Source organism: Filicampus tigris, chromosome 21 (assembly GCF_054856515.1).
Source record: "Filicampus tigris isolate MCC_2025a chromosome 21, RoL_Ftig_1.0, whole genome shotgun sequence".
NCBI classification, from domain to species: Eukaryota; Metazoa; Chordata; class Actinopteri; order Syngnathiformes; family Syngnathidae; genus Filicampus; species Filicampus tigris.
The window spans coordinates 13,291,119-13,308,539 of record NC_141237.1 but is presented as its reverse complement, the minus strand read 5'-3'; the positions used below and the strand labels follow the sequence as shown (position 1 = coordinate 13,308,539).

The 17,421-nt window shown below is 39.9% G+C and overlaps 1 protein-coding gene across 1 annotated transcript; it reads left to right on the top strand.

Annotated features, from left to right (window-relative positions):
• Positions 1-675: 675 nt before the first annotated feature.
• On the top strand, positions 676-8,548 carry pi15a (peptidase inhibitor 15a). Its single transcript, XM_086021155.1, has 6 exons — positions 676-826; positions 915-1,216; positions 2,096-2,214; positions 3,902-4,034; positions 5,224-5,339; positions 7,141-8,548. The coding sequence occupies exons 2-6, from the start codon at positions 956-958 to the stop codon at positions 7,274-7,276; spliced, it is 765 nt and encodes a 254-aa protein (XP_085877281.1). The 5' UTR covers positions 676-826; positions 915-955; the 3' UTR covers positions 7,277-8,548.
• Positions 8,549-17,421: the final 8,873 nt, after the last annotated feature.

Below are 17,421 nucleotides of genomic sequence, written 5' to 3'. Positions count from 1 at the left end.
TTCTTTCCCCCTAGCTCTCGGCATCTTGCCCTGGAAAACCACACAGCCTTAGCCGCGCGGCGAACAAGTGTAATCTACGAAACACTAGTCAAAAGTCATCAATTCAGCGAATCCATCCATCTGTGGAAAGTCACTGCTTGGATGTTTCTAATGTTTATACCTACAGTATGCTACTCACAACATTAGCATGAGCATCTGAGGATGCTTTGAGACCTTTCTTGCATGTTTGGATCATTATCTGATTCTGCAGAACATGTCGTTTTGAATGAAAATACAATTTCAACTTTCTATTAAATGGGATGTACCATTCATTTGCATGAATGAATACTTCCCTGAGAGTCAATGACAAGTGACTAAAGGTCGACTGTTCATACAGCTCTTCAGCCGGATCTGATAACAATATTATGGATGAATGCCTCTGATTATTCTTAAACTAAAACAGACCTCCGGTTGCAAGTAAATAAAAAAAAGAAGAAAAAAAAACACAGAACGTGCTTTGTGTCATATTATTTGATGCTTAAAAGTAGTCACATTGACCCATGCACCTTGTTTGTGAGACACGTGCACAACAGGAGGGTTAAATTAAAAAAAAAAAAAAGTCAAAAAATGATGCTGTATTTCAGGTGACCATGGAGGGGAGGGGTCGAGGGTGGTCCACTACGTCGTCGTGCATTTCCTGCGTCGTCCACTGCGTAGACTATATAAACCCGCAGAGACCAACTATTCCCGGAGACTTCTAATAGTTTGCAAAGCTGCAGAAACTGCGAGCAAGGACAACTTTTAGCCCTTCTTCCTTTCCCTCATTTGGTAGCGCTGCACAAGAAAGGTAAGACCGTCATTTATTGTCCAACTACAATTGAATTAATTGCTACTATGCGCCGAGACAACAAATCTTTTATTTACTTCCGTTCCAGATCCGGCTCCGACGCGGAGGATATCGAAGCAGAAGCAAACCATGCAGCCTCATTTACTTGCGTTCATCTTTTTGGGCATACATTGCGCAACAAGTGCACTGACGGTCACCGTCACCGCTGCGCCCTCCGCTGATCTGCACGCGGCCAATTTCAGCAGTACGGACGCGGGGATGGACGGCGGCACATCTTCCAAAAGCAGGAGGAAGCGTTACATTAGTCAGACCGACATGGTGGCTATTCTTGATTACCATAACAAAGTCCGGGGCAAGGTGTTTCCCCCGGCGTCTAACATGGAATACATGGTGAGTCTTTCAAGCTCGCGTACGTCAGTGCACCAACCAGCGTGGTCAAGATAAATGCATTCGATGGATTTTTTTTGTTTTTTTGTACTGGTTTCTAAAATAAGACATGCGACTTGTCACTTTTTCGTTGGTCAGCAGTTTGGACCACCGATGTAGTCACTTCCAAAAGGCAGCAGGGGTCACGTACGTGTCCTCGTGGAGCGCCGTTTGCAAAGCATCCTAGAAAGCAAAAGTCAAATTTCTCACGGCAATGTCAATAGATTATCTTAGAGCACGATGAAAATTATTCGTTCAATGTCATATTATAATTTTATTCTAAATTTTAAAAAGTCAAGGCATTTTTCCATGTATTTTACATTGTTCTCATGATCTTTTGAACAATAATAATGCTTTTAACAGAATTGAAAATGGATGGGTTTCTTTCATTACGTTTTGAAATGACGTTAAGCTTTTTAGCGATGCATGTGCTGCTCATTGTGGCTCAAGTTACCAAATATGGCTTTTCACTCGGAAAAAGTGCTGCTTCTGACTGGGGGTCATATTCATTATAAAACTTTTGTCGGGTTAAATCATCATTAATTGGATGAGAGAAACTGCATGCTCCACACATGTGCACGCGAGTGTTTGGTATCGAACAAGCCTCCGTAATCGGAAACGGAGCCAATTTCCGTTCAGTGCTGGGAAGACGAATAGGCCCCTTTTGGATCAAAGAGTTGCGCGACGGCTGCCAGTCGGCTCACTTCTCTTATGTAACCGTTTTGATGGATGCCTTATCTCACATCTGAGTGCTGAATGGGACTTAGACGGAGCGGATCGTGTGTTTATATTTTACATGACTTGTGTAATGGTTTCCATGCGTGTGTGTCTGTGTGTGTTTAGGTGTGGGATGATACTCTGGCCAAGTCAGCTGAGAGCTGGGCCCACGCCTGCATGTGGGAGCACGGCCCGTCTCACCTGCTCAGGTTTCTGGGTCAGAACCTCTCCGTCAGGACAGGACGGTAGGTGAACTTTGAACCCCTAAACCGCACCTCCCGTCGCCCAACCACCCCCTGGGCGACATCTGCTGCAGCACTCTCAGCAGGGACGCTGCTGCTTTGCAGTCACGGTCGTTGCCTCGCAGGCCCCCTTCCTTTTTCTTCCCCTTGAACGGTGACCCGGTGACTGCTCAAGGAATGCTCGCGTGACCCCCTCGAATAAACAGAAGCTATGTTTTTGGTCTTGACCTATGCGGACAAAGAAGCACCCCTTCAGTCGCTCTTGACTTTCCATGTGGGACATCATTCACCAATGCGTTTTTTATTGAGCAGTGAATATGAGACTCAGGGGAGCACAACGCATACTAAGTGTGGCTGCTTAAAAGTGGACCTGAAAGCAGAACTTTCCACTTGCTGTCCTCTTCTCTCACAATTTATGCAAATTTTCCATTGGAGAAGGGTCTTAATGTATTGCAGGGTCTGCCATACTGTTTTTCATTCGTATAGCTTGGAAGTGTTTTCCATACAAATATTCACAGTAGGTATGACATAGTGATAGACTACTAGGGCTGAATGATTTTGAAAAATACTCTAATTCCATTTTTTTTTCTCCTTAGTATTGGGATTTACTATGCAATCATTTTTTTCAAGGTTTTCTTCCCATGTTTTTTTTGACAAACACAAGCAATAAATTAACTTATATTACAATAAACGATATCGGATTTAACATACATATTTTAAACGTTTTTGTCTATGGGGTGTCTTACACTAAAATAAATGCAAATAAAGCATTTCTCTTGTTCCATTAGAGTCGTTAAAAGCAGCACTGGGCAAGAATTCGACCTTAATAAAAACATTTCACAACTCTTTTGATGAAACATTTACTTACAAGTAGTCGAATGGGACTTTTGTCATGCCCTGGGCGGGTCTGTAATTGTTTTTACTGGCACTAAGCAACTTTAAGGAGGATGGGAGCAACTCTCACAAAAAAAATACAAATGTCCTGAATTTCTTTACGGCATACTCCTTCCTCCTTTCCCTATAAGGACGAAAGTAGATTCGAACATATACAGAAGCCCCAAAACAAACAAAAAAACTAAAGTATTGTTTGTGGCCGTGAACACACATGACTTGCATCACAGCCAATTGAAGTGGCTCCTCTTATTGCCTTTAAAATTGATGTGTGAGAAGCACAGTCCTTGACTTTGCGGGAGCAGAAACTGATTTTCTGGAGTCAGTGCAGGAGATCCAAGTGTGCCAATTTATAAGGCACTGCCAGCAAATCTCCAAGGAGGGATGATGTAAATTCGGCTAAGGACCCGTGTATTTGGACATTAAACATACAAGGACAATCTATTTTAATGTTTTATAATACTGGTGGACCGACATGTCTCAAGGTTCTAGTTCAGAATTGAGTGTAATTTAACGACACATTTTGTCAAAATGTTTACTTTGCTACACTGTACATTATTTTGTGATACCTTATAATGTTTAGCGTCTTGAGCTTAGGATGTCTTTCACCAGTTCCAAGTCCTTTAGTAAGCATGTGGTCAGTAGTTTTTGTCAGTCCTTGGTTTGATTTCCATTTTAATGGTGACGATGTATCCTGCTAGCCAATATCAACAAGCAGCTTATGCAATATGCAGCTTTACAAGCATATTGCGTGGTTCTTATACTTGTGTGTGAGGTTCTGATGTTTTTTTCTTGGCAGGTATCGTTCCATCCTTCAGCTTGTGAAGCCGTGGTACGACGAGGTCAAAGATTACTCCTTTCCTTACCCCCGCGACTGCAACCCCCGATGCCCCCTCAGATGCTACGGCCCTATGTGCACCCATTATACACAGGTAGGCAAGCTATTATTACAAGCTATTTTTAGGGCCAGAGCGAGCAAAGGACCTCTTGAAATGCCTTTGTTTCTTTGCCATTATGCAGTAATATTCTTCTTAGCCCAAATACATTTCTATTTTGCATACTTAAACAAAGCCACCAAATTTTGTTGGTGTGTTCATCCCGGTGAAACATTTCACTCGGAGGGGTTGCGCCCATAACCCTGAAAACATGGCAGCATTTTGTAGGCATATTCTACCACGAATAGACCCACAAAAAAAGACTGGAGAACTGATGCCGCAAAAGACATAAAAAGTCTGCTATTTTGGATTGAACAGTCATTCTCGCCATTGTCGGGGGTGCTCCAGAACAATGGTGGGGACGGAGCCCTGCCACAAATAGTGAAAATCCATGAGTAATTGATGCCCACCTAAAAGGTTTAGGTGGCATCAAAACACAATTTTTATATTTTTTTATATTAGACAGAGCTATACCCTTTGAAAATGAAGCCCTTCCCCTCTTTTCTATATATATATATATATATATATATATATATATATATATATATATATATATATATATATATATATATATTAGACAAGGCTTTGGCCTGAGCACAAAACAGCAAATAATTGATTTTTTTTGTAAATAACAGAGGATAAGTTCCAATACTTAAAAAAACAAGGACAGATGAATTTGAATCCCCAGTAAGTTACCTGCACAATGTCTGAGAAGGACCAAACATGTTGTGTTTGATAAAATTCTGAGAAATGTATACCGTATACATGTACAGAAACAACTCTGCTCCAGTTTCCTTTGAACGTTATACTATAACTCTAAAAACAGTTGGGTTAAAAATAACACAATTTTGGGTCAAAAATGGACCGATCCACAACTTGGGTCAATTGTTTTTGCAGAAAACAACCCAAAAATAGGCAATTTTCTTCAGAAAAACAACCCCAAAATGGGCTGTATTGTACAAAACAATGCAAGGACGTGGGTCAAACCACGGGTCGACCCAATTTGTGTATTGGTCCATTTTTGATCCAAAATTGTGTTATTTTTAAGCCTACTGTTTTTAGAGTGTTTTATAAAGTCTTTTGAAGGGGAAGGGGACCTTGTCCACCTTTGCTAGCAGCTTTGCTTCCTATTATTAGCACTTAAGTAATGCATAAAATAGCATTAAATGTTTTGTCTGTTTTGCAGATGGTGTGGGCGACCTCCAACAAAGTGGGCTGTGCCGTTCACACCTGCCACAATATGAACGTTTGGGGTTCCGTGTGGAAACGGGCGACATATTTAGTCTGCAACTACTCGCCAAAGTAAGTAGCTCTCATGCTGCTCCATAGCTTTTATACCAATGAACCGGTTAACCTGACGACGGCCGGGCGACGGCAGCTCTAATCCCGTCGCCCAGTCGGGCCGCTCAGTGCCGACCTGTGAAATGCCACCCATGTCGCTGGGGAGATTCCGATAACCTCAATACAAGCCTGTGAACAGGTACTGTACAATTCAAGCTCTTGAGAAGAAAAAAGAAAAGGAAAAGGGGGGTAGGGGAATTCCAAGAATTAAAGCCCATTTGGATTTACAAGCAAGCTTATTTAAACCCATTGGTTTGAGATATATGTAAGGCACTCTGTCCATTGATGACCTGCTTATTTGACTTGTGAGAGTCGACATGACCTAGCTTTTTATCACGCATTAGCTCTATTCATCATTTAAGTCTGTCTTAACTGCAGCTGCAATTTGGCTGTCGTATATTGGCCACGTTACAAATGTATCCAACTGCGATACTGTGGATTTATAGCCGTGAGATTACGCATGCCAAACACAAATCATGGTTTTGTTTTTATATGCATTCAGTTGCTTGTACTTAAGATCTCAATTTGACCAAAAATGGCAAATGCAAATAGAGCAACCACAATAGATAGATAGATAGATAGATAGATAGATAGATAGATAGATAGATAGATAGATAGATAGATAGATAGATAGATAGATAGATAGATAGATAGATAGATATTGTACTTGTCAGTCAGTCAGTCAGTCCGTCATCGTTATTTTAACTGCGCTTCGCTAATTTGCAGTTCGTGACCACTATTTTAGGACGGTCAGTAAAAAACTGGTTACAAGGGTAACAGCACACAATTGTATCCATTTTGAAACATTGTGGACCACTTGCACTTTTTGTTTTGACTCAGCCCATTATTGTGATTTAGAGATTCTCACAAAGTGCTGTCTGCACAGAACCACAAGATCGATCCCTCTATGTTGTGTTAACTTGTGATTTTTTTTTCTTTTTTTATGCTTTATGATTTATGATTTTATTTGTTTTTTTATAGCTGAAGTATTTTTATTTTATTTTTTTCAAGTGCACGAGTCACTATTAGTTCAGTTATGATGGCTTCTCGTGTCCTCCGAAGTCAATGAAGTCCATTCGAAGTAATCCCAGTGCATAGTCACCCCCAAAAAATACATGCGAGATACATGGCGCATGTTTCCATCAGTTGTTCGTCAGTGATGGATTTAAAAGGTCTTTTGGTACTGACCTGGTTAGTGATGATTCCATTGACTGACAAAACCCCACTTCCGTCAATGCTTAGTCCGTCAGTTCGAATTTTGTCATCATTCATCATTTGTCAGCAAAAAGGGCGTCCGTCAGTGACGGACCTTGGGTCAGTATTTATGTATTACAATCAAAGGTCAAAACAGTTTACTTTATTCCACAATACTTATTGACCTTTTTTTTTTTTTTTTTTTTAAATCTTGCACTCAACAAATACTCAATATATTTAAAAAAAACTAAAACTAAGACTAAAACTACTAAAAACTCAACTAAAACGAACCATTGCCAACTAAAAAAAAACTGCTTTAAAATGTAATTAAAACTAATTACAGCTGGGATAGACAATCAGTGTCATGAAAAATTCAAATGAAAGTATTAACAGACATCAGGAGGGGGCAGAAAAAAAAATCCCAATTTCTGCATCTTTAGCTTGATGCACACCTTTTTTTCATTAGTGAAGACCATAGTAAATAATCCTGCTTTAAAAGTAAAAGATTAAGTTTTATTCCAGCCCACTTTCAGGGTCTATTCACACTGGCTGCTGTTGTGTCTTGCAGGGGCAACTGGATCGGAGAGGCTCCCTACAAAGTCGGGGTCCCCTGCTCCGCCTGCCCCCCCAGCTACGGCGGCTCGTGCAGCAACAACATGTGCTTCCCTGCTCTGAAGACAAACTACCTGCACTGGTTCAAATAAACAAGGCCCTGGCCAGCCAAAAGTACCACAGAGACACTATTCTTATCGAAAGGCGGAAGGATTTGCACATGGACCAGTCTATTATGTATATATGGCTTATTTAAAGACACAAAAGACACATTTGAAGGCAGCAGATCATTTTGACAGTGTGTACATGAACTGTAAATTAATGTAACTTTACTTTTTTTTTTTGTACTTGCCTGTTTTTTTTTTTTTAATTTATATGGAGAATGGGTCCTTAAAAGACACAAACAAATACACATGCGGTGCTACGTACATTTCACCATTGAAAATGTAGCAATCAAGGCCCTAACATCACGATAGCTGCTCATGTGTGCTCACTACGGTGCTACGAGGGCATCACACCTCCATGTTGTGTGCTCTCGCTTTTGTCGGAATGTTGGGATATAACTTCAAACGGACGTCAGCATAGCAACACCACACGTTTCATTCTCGGACGTCTATTTTTGGCCCTTGGCACTTAGAAAGTTCAAATGTACAGTACATATTCTATTTTTTATTTCAATTAATTTTAACACAATCTAAATAAAAGTCAACACAATTGTTGGCTATGCTGGTACTGTGGTCAAAAGTTTGTTTTTTTTCTTCTCCCAGTGCATTACTTCCATCTGCAGTTTTAACGCTGCTCTAATCTCGCTGTTTCACCCTTTTGTTTCCAATTGTTTTTTTAAAGCACAACATATCGGACCCTTTATCTGTTTTATAATCATATGTGTTATACTGTACGTTGCTATATTTAATATCCATTTGTTCTGATATTGGAAAGGTCCACTGTTGTCTTTGTGATGCAGTTTTGGAGCAAAACACTCAAGTGCACCTTAATTGTTTGTAAATGTCCAAAATACCTTAACATTTTTGTTTAAATCGTTTTTTTTTTTGTAAATGTACATAATCATTTTACCTTGATTATCCTTAAACTACAATTATTGTATAAGTTATTCATTTTTATATTGGGAAATATTTAAATGGTATTCATTTTTTTTTGTTTTTTTTTTATGAAAGGATTGTACAGCGAAACAAGTACCAGTATGGAGTTCATTGGCAATGAAGCACTTGCACAATATTGGCAAATGCCTTTATTTTTTAAACGTAAAGAAAAGAACACATTTGCAGCCTAACTGATCAACTCAAATACAGGGGGCATTGCTGCGACTTAAACAAAACAGGAAATGTTCCGCACTGACTACAAACTGTTTATGCAATGAACTGCTCTTTTGTTTTGAAATTGTTAATAAAATGGTATAAAATTGGTCTAAATGCGTGGTGATAAACATTGAAAATGAGATGGAATTTATATCTTGGATATATTATTGCAAGTTGGGTACAATTCAATAAAATTTATAACGGAAGCTTGACCAAGCAGATATTAACATGAATTGCATATTCCTGAGGCTAGAGGCTTGGTACACCTTGCTCTCAATTAGCCAATTGCAGGACACTTGCAGACAAACAGAAATTCACAAACTGCTAACAGGCTAGTTTGCTGATAGTGACAATCTATGGATAATTGTCCCTAAAAAAGGTTTAAAATTGCCTATGGATGCCATATGATGGAGGCGAAACACTGTTTGTCTAAATGAAACTCCTCAATTCAAAACAACATAGTTACTTGACAAGTAATAACCTGACGTGCTAACCATTGCTCTACCAAGCTTCCCAACTTTAGCTCATATTTATCCAAATTGAGAGACAGTAACGCCAGTCGTTCTTGGCAGAGCATAACAAATTTATGTCTGTGTTTATTGGTATATTATCAGTCTACATGTGCTGCTCCACTGTTTGTGTTCAAATATTCATTACTCAAAGTCTTGTAACCACACATAAAGTATATGCCATTCATTAGCATTTTATAGCAGGAGTCCCCAACCACCGGGCCGCGGCAACGCAACACCCTCGCCCGCCCGGAAGCTAAGTTGTTTCCGTCGCGTAACGCTAATGTTAAAGGCACAAGTTAGCATCTTCGGCATAACGCTAATATTAAATGCACAAGCTAGCATCTCCGTCGCTTAACGCTAATATTAAATGCACAAGCTAGCATCTCCGTCGCGTAACGCTAATATTAAATGCGCGAGGTAGAATCTCCGTCGCGTAACGCTAATATCAAATGCACAAGCTAGCAAATGAGTAAAACAAATAGACGTATTGGGCACCACTGCTCTATAGTGTTTCCCATCATGTACTAGCATAAAGCTAGTTGACTTACAGGCTCTGATCTGGTTGTTGAAAATACACAAAGTGTCATTCTCTTTGTTTTATGTTTAGTTTGTCAGTAAACCTCAGCTGTGAGTGGCAGTGCTGCTTGTTGTGAAGTGAGTTGAGTTGACTGCCACTATACAGCATTCGTATCTCAAGACTACGCTCGCAAGTTAAAGCAAAAACTCATTGGCCTGTATCTCAAGGTGCCACTGGTAACAATCATGGCTCAACTTCAGAAAACAGGTGAGCTGTGATTGGTTGTTACCTGAGCCTCAGCAACTGTGATGTCATTTTCAGTCGACAGAAGTGACAAAACGGCCACCCCCTGAGATGGCTAAAAACGGGTGGATTTTGCTGCTTCACTCATATTCCACAAACGCAATATTTATCAGAATGTTGTGTTTCAACTAGTGGGCCTGCATAGAACATATTCTTGAAAAATATGTTTGGGTAGACTTCATTTAAAAAAAAAAATCTATTATCAATGATAAATGATTTAGTATACCATATGAATGTTAAAATGTTACTTTCCTATACATACAGTAAATAAAGGTTTTATGAGAGTGACAGTTTGAGTCTGGAATGGATTAATTTATTTTCCATTCTTTTCTTTGGGGAAATTCAAACAGCATCCGAACGAGTCATGTTCGACCTGAGAGATTCCACTGTATCAACATTACCTTTAACAGTCCAACATCCTGCATGTGAGGAAAAAAAAAAGCAAAGCGGAAACACGGGCAAGTTTGAAGGGAGCCTCGCGTCTGAGTTTGTCCAGTGAAAGCTTTGACCTCAAAGCAGAGCGAGGCGGGGAGTAGTCTGGAATGCCAGAAGGTGCAAAGAGCGGGAATGTCTGTCACCTCCAGGCACACAAAAAGCAAGAAAAAAAACCGGACATTTTCTTGAATCCTTCATCATTTTAAGTACACCTGAAGACAATGACAAGGTAAAAGTCGTAGCCTTGTTTCAACGTGTAAAGACGATTTAATGTGTTTTGCAGATGTTTCTGCTTTTTTCTTTCTTCTTCTCCCCCGTTTGGGATTGCAAGGTATGTGTCTGGGTCAGCCCGAAAGTTGGCCCTGACGTCGGCAGACTATCAAACAAACAAACAACTCAGCCAAATGTTTTCTTCGTTAGCCAAACACGTGTGAGCCCAGGTGCTCAAAAGACATCTGCACAGGTGGGAATGTCCAGCCATGCAGTTCAACACAAAACTTTGCATAGTATGAGGGATTCAATCCATTTCCTGCACTTTAACAATGCCTGGAATCAAGCAAAGTCCAGATTTCGAGGAATCGGCTAGTTTGCGTTGGAAAGCTCTTCAGTGTGTGGAGCCAAAGAAAAGATTGATGGTGTTTTCGCTTTTCAAAGGCACAATCAGATTCTATGGGCAAGCCTGATGCACACCTACGGCAGACGACTTGTACAGCTGTACAAGCTCAATTGACGAGCCATCAAATTTGTATGATAGTTAGCAATAACGCTGATGTTCTATTGATTGCTGCTTTCCAAAACCCTTCTGTTGTTTTGATGTGTTTGGTTACACCCTGTCATCTCATCTGTGATTTTTAAGACTTCTTACATTTTTGCTTCATAACGTTTTACACTATAATCAGTTCTTATACTTCTACGAAAATAGGGACCCAACTGTCAAACAAGTTGGCAATTTGGATCACAATTTCAAACTCTTTAGCCTTTCAGGCATTTTTTTGCTACTCAAGGTAGGAACTCTATTGACTTTGAATAGAACTCTTAACACAACATTGCCCAAACAGCTGAAGCCAAAGGTCAAGTCATTACAAGTATATTGTCGCTCCTCAACTAGTCATAATTGTTAAACCATAGTTAAAGTGGAAGACAACCCAAACATTTTTTTTCAAGAATATGTTATAGCTCAAACAAGGCACTCTGATTAATATTGGGTTTTTGGAATAAGAGTTAATCCATCCGTTTTTGTCCATCTCTGGGGGCGGCCATTTTGTCATTTCTGTCGACCGAATCACTGATCACAATTGCTCAGGGCTCAGGTAATGACCAATCACGGCTCACTTGTTTTCTGAAGCAGATCCATAATTGGTCCTTACCTGAGCCCTGAGCAACTGTGATGTCGTTTTCAGTCAAGTGAAGTGGCAAAATGGCCGCCCCATGAGATGGCTAAAATGGATTAACTCTTATTCCACAAACGCAATATTAATCAGAATCTCTGTTTCAACTAATGGGCCTGCATAGAACTTATTCTCGACGTGTTACACAGAAAGCCATCACATGTACTGTATTTATGTCCCACACTTGAACGTGGAGCAATATGCGTGCATTCACATGATCGTGTGTACTTCCCAGAGCCTGATGTCAGCCACTTGGAGCGGTGTTTTGGGAACCTCCTCCAATTTTGGCACAACCATGTTCAAGCACTTGTGCCACCATAAATCTCTCAGTGCAGACCAGCTAACGATAGGTGCGCATTTTTTGCATTCGCACTTCTTTTAAGATGGATACCTTTGACTTCAAACAAGTAGTAAAAAATTGTTCACTTATTCAAATCACTTGCAGTCTCTCAAGTGTCTATTTTGGTCCATTGACTTTGTTTGGTTAGGGCATACCGCCCTAACATTCAGGAAAGTGTATGCGAGTGACCCCCCCCCCCCCCCACACACACACACACACACACAAGTGAGCATTTATAAACTCCAAGTTGGGGCGGTTGCCGCCACTTTTCTTGTCTACTGGCTTTATCTTGGCAAAGTAAGATCATCAAACCGTCTGGAAATAAATAAATAAAGGATATTTGGAATACTGAATCACGGATATTTCATTTTACGACAAAGGCCATGAGCTGGAATCAGGACTTATATTGTCTACATTCAACCCATTTATGGATTCAATTGTTATTATACAGTTGAGGATTCTGTCAGAGATGCGGGTTGCGCAATACACTTGGTGGCAAAAGGTAGGACCCAAGTGCGGGGAATTCGGGAGGCAAGGCAGGAGTGCAGCATGCTCATAGGATTTATGTATTTATTTATTTATTTACTTATTTATTTATTTATTTAGTTAGTTATTACAAAAAAAATCTAAACAAAAAAAACTAGTACAGGAAAATAATAACAATGTAAAAATAAATAAATAAAAAGTCCAAAAATCATTAAACATAGTAGCCTAAGGAGAAAGGAATCACTCAAAACACTGGGGGGCGTTGGGGGCTTGGTCGGTGTTCAGGACCATGAAGGCTATGTGACATATGCAGCGAACCAACACAGATGGAAAGAAAGTTGGGAAATAAAATTGACATACAAAAGACATAAACAAGGGACACAACAAACATGACAACCTGAAACAAAAGCACTTTTTCGTCACCTGAGCCACGGTGCGGACCTCAGGCGCATGTTTCGAAAAAGTGTAATTTTCCTTGTGAAATTTCTTGTAATTCTTGGGCTCATCCCTCGTATCTCGTAACTTCCAACGTCTTCAACCATCTTGTTTTGATGGATGTCCTTTTATAGGGAAATGGGGGCGTGGCTTATGCAAATTAAACCACAGAGATGCCAATCAATTCCAATGAATACGGATTTACTAACAGGTGCGAAGAAGAAAATTGGACTGTGCATATATACGTGTCATGTATCCTACGGAGATTTTGCATTTACACTGCACTGAACTTGTGCGTAGAGTAAGAACATTTCAACGCATTTAATAGTGAAAGTGTATAGCGGCCAGCCAGTTGGCAGCCACTGAATGACATTGCAGTTACTGTGACTATTTTCATTCCAGCATTTCTAAAACAACAAATCTACTTCACTGTTACCACATACGTATGTCCATATAGTGTAGTTGCTTCAAGAAGAAGTCAACACGAGCAGATTCTAGACCAGACCCCTGGGGTCTAAGAACACAAACTCACCCAAAGGTGGCCCACACTCTCTGTTTACCCTTCATACTCTTTGTCTTGGAAGAAGCCCTGCCAGCCTCTTTACAGTACGGGGCCCAGCAGGGACATTAGACGAGACGTGGGCCAACATCATCATCGTCAGAGCTGGGAAAGCAAGGCCTTAATCAGACAGGCTTGCCTGCACCACTTTTCTTTTTTCTTTTTTTTTTTTTTAATTTGGTCAGGTTTACTAAAGCTTTGATGCGTCAAAAAGGTGCAGACTTCACATGATTCGTTGCAGCATTATTCAAAACAGAACAGGATTCATAACACATTTTTACAAGATTGGGTCATGAAAACACATATTAAACTTTAGCATATTAATTTATTATACTGCCAAAAATGAAGCCAATCCACTTATGAAATAAAATATTTTGAATACCGCATAAGAATCATTTACTCACGCACACCACACTAATACAAACATTTAGAACATCCCCGCTATATCAAAATACAAAGAGTGGATTACAATAAAGTAAAATAAAATAAAATAACAGATTCCTGAGCAAGACATTGAAATCATTTAAACACTCAATAAAATACTTGCATACATTAATTATTAAAATCGGAATTAATGCCTCAGTCGTATGCTTTAGAAGTATATATTTTTGAACGGTATTTTTTTTAGCCTGATGTTTTGAAGAACACTGACACTAAGTGGTGGTCTGAGGTCAACGCATAAAAAACTGCTCCGCTTTTATTATTTTGACTTCACAGCACTTTGACATACTGTGTGGGTAACAGCGCTCTCTACTGGTATAATATGACTACAACATTACGATTCTATCAAAGACCATACATAATGTACCAGTAATTAGCTTTTATGTAATTTCTGCATAACCAATAAGACACAGTTGTTCTACAAACTATCAGTTGTATTCGGGTGCTGAATTGTCTTTCTAGTGAGGACAAAGACAATTGGATAATGAATGAATGCTCAAGCGACTTTCCATTGTGTCTCCGACATGGACTGTGTAATTATGTCTTTTCACCACAAGGGGGCAGAGGCAACTAAGCTATGGCGTGTGTGTGTGTGTGTGTGTGTGTGTGTGTGTGTGTGTGTGTGTGTGTGTGTGTGTGTGTGTGTATGTGAGCTAGCCACCCTTGGTGATAGTCTCATCTGCTAGATGACCTTGGTGTCCTTTACTCTCACGATCACCCCGATGCTGTTCCAAAGAGCTCTGACCTCAGTCTAACTCAAAGCATTATTTACAGAGCATTGTGGCAGATAAGGCGGCTCAATAAAAGTGTTGTTGAAGTTGTTGTGTCTGGCACGGGCGATGCTTTATGCAGGGTTATTGAGGTTGAATGGAGGAGGGAGTGAATGGAGGGGCTTCACAATGGTTACATGCAGGAGATAAAGAAGTCTGTTCATTTGAGCTAAAGATGCATCTCAAGGCGAACACAATCTGTTGCGGGACTGAGGCAACCTCCATTTTGTGACACTCACAGTACATACAGGAAATACAGTGGGGCAGCAAATCAATCAACCGTTTCCCCCAAAAGTCCTTAAACAAAAGACTACTATTAATGCTAACAATTATGTCAAACACCATAGATTGGCTGACGGAAATTTGCATACAGTTACAGTAATAATAAACCTTCAGACAAGTGCTAATTTAACACACGAAGCACCAACATATACAAACTGAGCATACAACAATACTCACAGCTAAACATTCATCATGTCATCTTTTCTGTGGGCACAATGATAATTACATGAGATTTGGAAATGAACTTGGCAGTACTTAAAGGGGGGTGTCAACCCCAAATGCTCTATGCACCTGCACTAGTCTAAACACGGCATTCTGATTATTATTGCATTTGTGGAATATGAGTTAGGAAGAAAAATCCACCCATTTTTAGCCATTTCTGGGGCGGGCATTTTGTTACTTTCTGTCGTCTGAAAATGACATCACAGTTTCTCAGGGTTTAGGTAACGAGCAATTGCTGCTCACCTGTTTTCTGAAGCCGAGCCATGATTGGTCATTACCTGAGCATTGAGAATATGTGATGTCATTTTCAGTCAACAGAAGTGACAAAATGGCCGCCCAGTGAGATGGGTAAAACGGGTGGATTTTACTGCTTAACTCATGTTCCACAAACGCAATATTAATCAGAATGCCATGTTTCGACTAGTGGGCCTGCATCAATCAATCAATCAATCAATCACATTTTATTTATATAGCACTTTTCATACATAAAAATGCAACTCAAAGTGCTTTAAAACATTCAAAGCAAAACATAGAATTATCTTCAATCAAAAGAAAAGATAAATTATTTAAAAGTTGTTGAAAGCCAAACTAAAAAGGTGTGTCTTGAGCTTCCTCTTAAAAATATCAACAGTCTCTGCAGACCTGACATCCTCTGGCAGGCTATTCCAAAGGTGAGGACCAAAACGGCTGAATGCAGCCTCGCCATGCATTTTGGTCCTCACCCTTGGAATAAATAAAAGGCCGGCGCCAGAGGACCTCAGGATCCGCGAGGGCTGGTATGATAAAAGCAAATCAGATAAATAAGATGGCCCAAGACCATTAACACATTTATAAACTAATAAAAGTACTTTAAAGTAAAGCATAGAACATATTCTTGAAAAAAATATGTTTGGGTTGACTTCCACTTCAAATAATGTACTGCACAAGTGAGCTTTTTATTCTTTGTCTTTTATGTATTTATTTATTTATTTTGGTGATTAAAGTGTAATGACAACCATAGAATAGGAAATGGGACAAACTGCAACATGAGAAAGAGTCTGGCTGCTCAGTACAATGTAATTCCACACAGTATACATATTAATTAAATTTACCAAGCAGTCACCGACAACTATAAGGCGATTCATTCCCGAAATGTGATAAAATGCCACTAACGACTGCTACTTAATGTACTAGGAATAACATCCCAAACAAGAATATAAGCCAAAAAAAGCTGTTTCATGCTAACTGATTTGCGGTTTTGTGAGCTGTTGAGGTCTACGATGGTGGAAGTCATGACTGCGGTTGGAGTTCAGGATTTTTAAAATTAGAATATTTTAGTCATATTCCGAATTGATGGGCAGCGCAAACCCTTATGCAGGCAAGCACACAAACATAAATGCATCGTGGCGCTAATTCTACCGCAAGAAAATGAGCGTTTTTGGTTCCTTCGCACTTTCCTCCGGGGAGAGCAAAGCCAATCTTGAGTGTTGCTATTTCCACGGCTGTGGTGTGAGGGGAGAAACCGGCTTCCTTGTGAGTGCACTCGTACTGGCTCATATTTTCAGAAGTAGGTTAAATAGCTTAGGCCAACCAGGTATTAAAGGCTGACATAGATATTGAGGATGAAAAATGATCTTGTGTATTCACGGAGTTGAGCGTCCTCAAGTGCAGTACCACGCGCCCAAACTTTTCCAAGAAGTTTAGGGTAATGGAAAGTCAGCATACACTCTGAGGCCCCGTGATTGGCTCCTGTTTCTACATGTGCCACATGACAAAAGACAAAACGTGCCTGTTTCCATTATGTTACTGGAATTCACTCTTGTGTGTTCGAGAAGGCAGTGGGGAACGCTGACGACAGGTTGGGCCTTTGGAATTAACAGAGAGTTGGTTTGTGTTTTAATCCCCCCCCCCCAAGAGAGGTCACCTGTGAACATTTAGGAGAAAAAGGGGCCACTCTGCAGAGCTCTGGTTTAGATTAACATATTTCGAGACAAAGTCAGTCACTCGGGGGACGCTAACACGAGAAATAGAAACAAAGAATTTTCATGAGAACGCTAGTAACTGTGGTCAAATTAGCAACTAATAGATAAAACAAAGACTGCAATGCAGGTTCATACATTACAAGAAAAAATATATATACTAGCCATTCATCCATTTTGCAGACTACACCTGGTCAATAACAAGTAACAGACAGACACACATTCCCACTAAAATTAATCTTAAATCAGGCAGTAACAAACAAAACAAATAAATAAATGAATAAAGTATGACTAAATCAATTAATACAAAATTGACTAAAATATGTTACCCTT

Coding starts and splice junctions, on each gene's coding strand:
- pi15a (XM_086021155.1), top strand. CDS start 956: ATGCAGCCTCATTTACTTGCGTTCATCTTTTTGGGCATACATTGCGCA. Junction 1,217..2,095: donor CGTCTAACATGGAATACATG/GTGAGTCTTTCA, acceptor GTGTGTGTTTAG/GTGTGGGATGATACTCTGGC. Junction 4,035..5,223: donor TGTGCACCCATTATACACAG/GTAGGCAAGCTA, acceptor TCTGTTTTGCAG/ATGGTGTGGGCGACCTCCAA.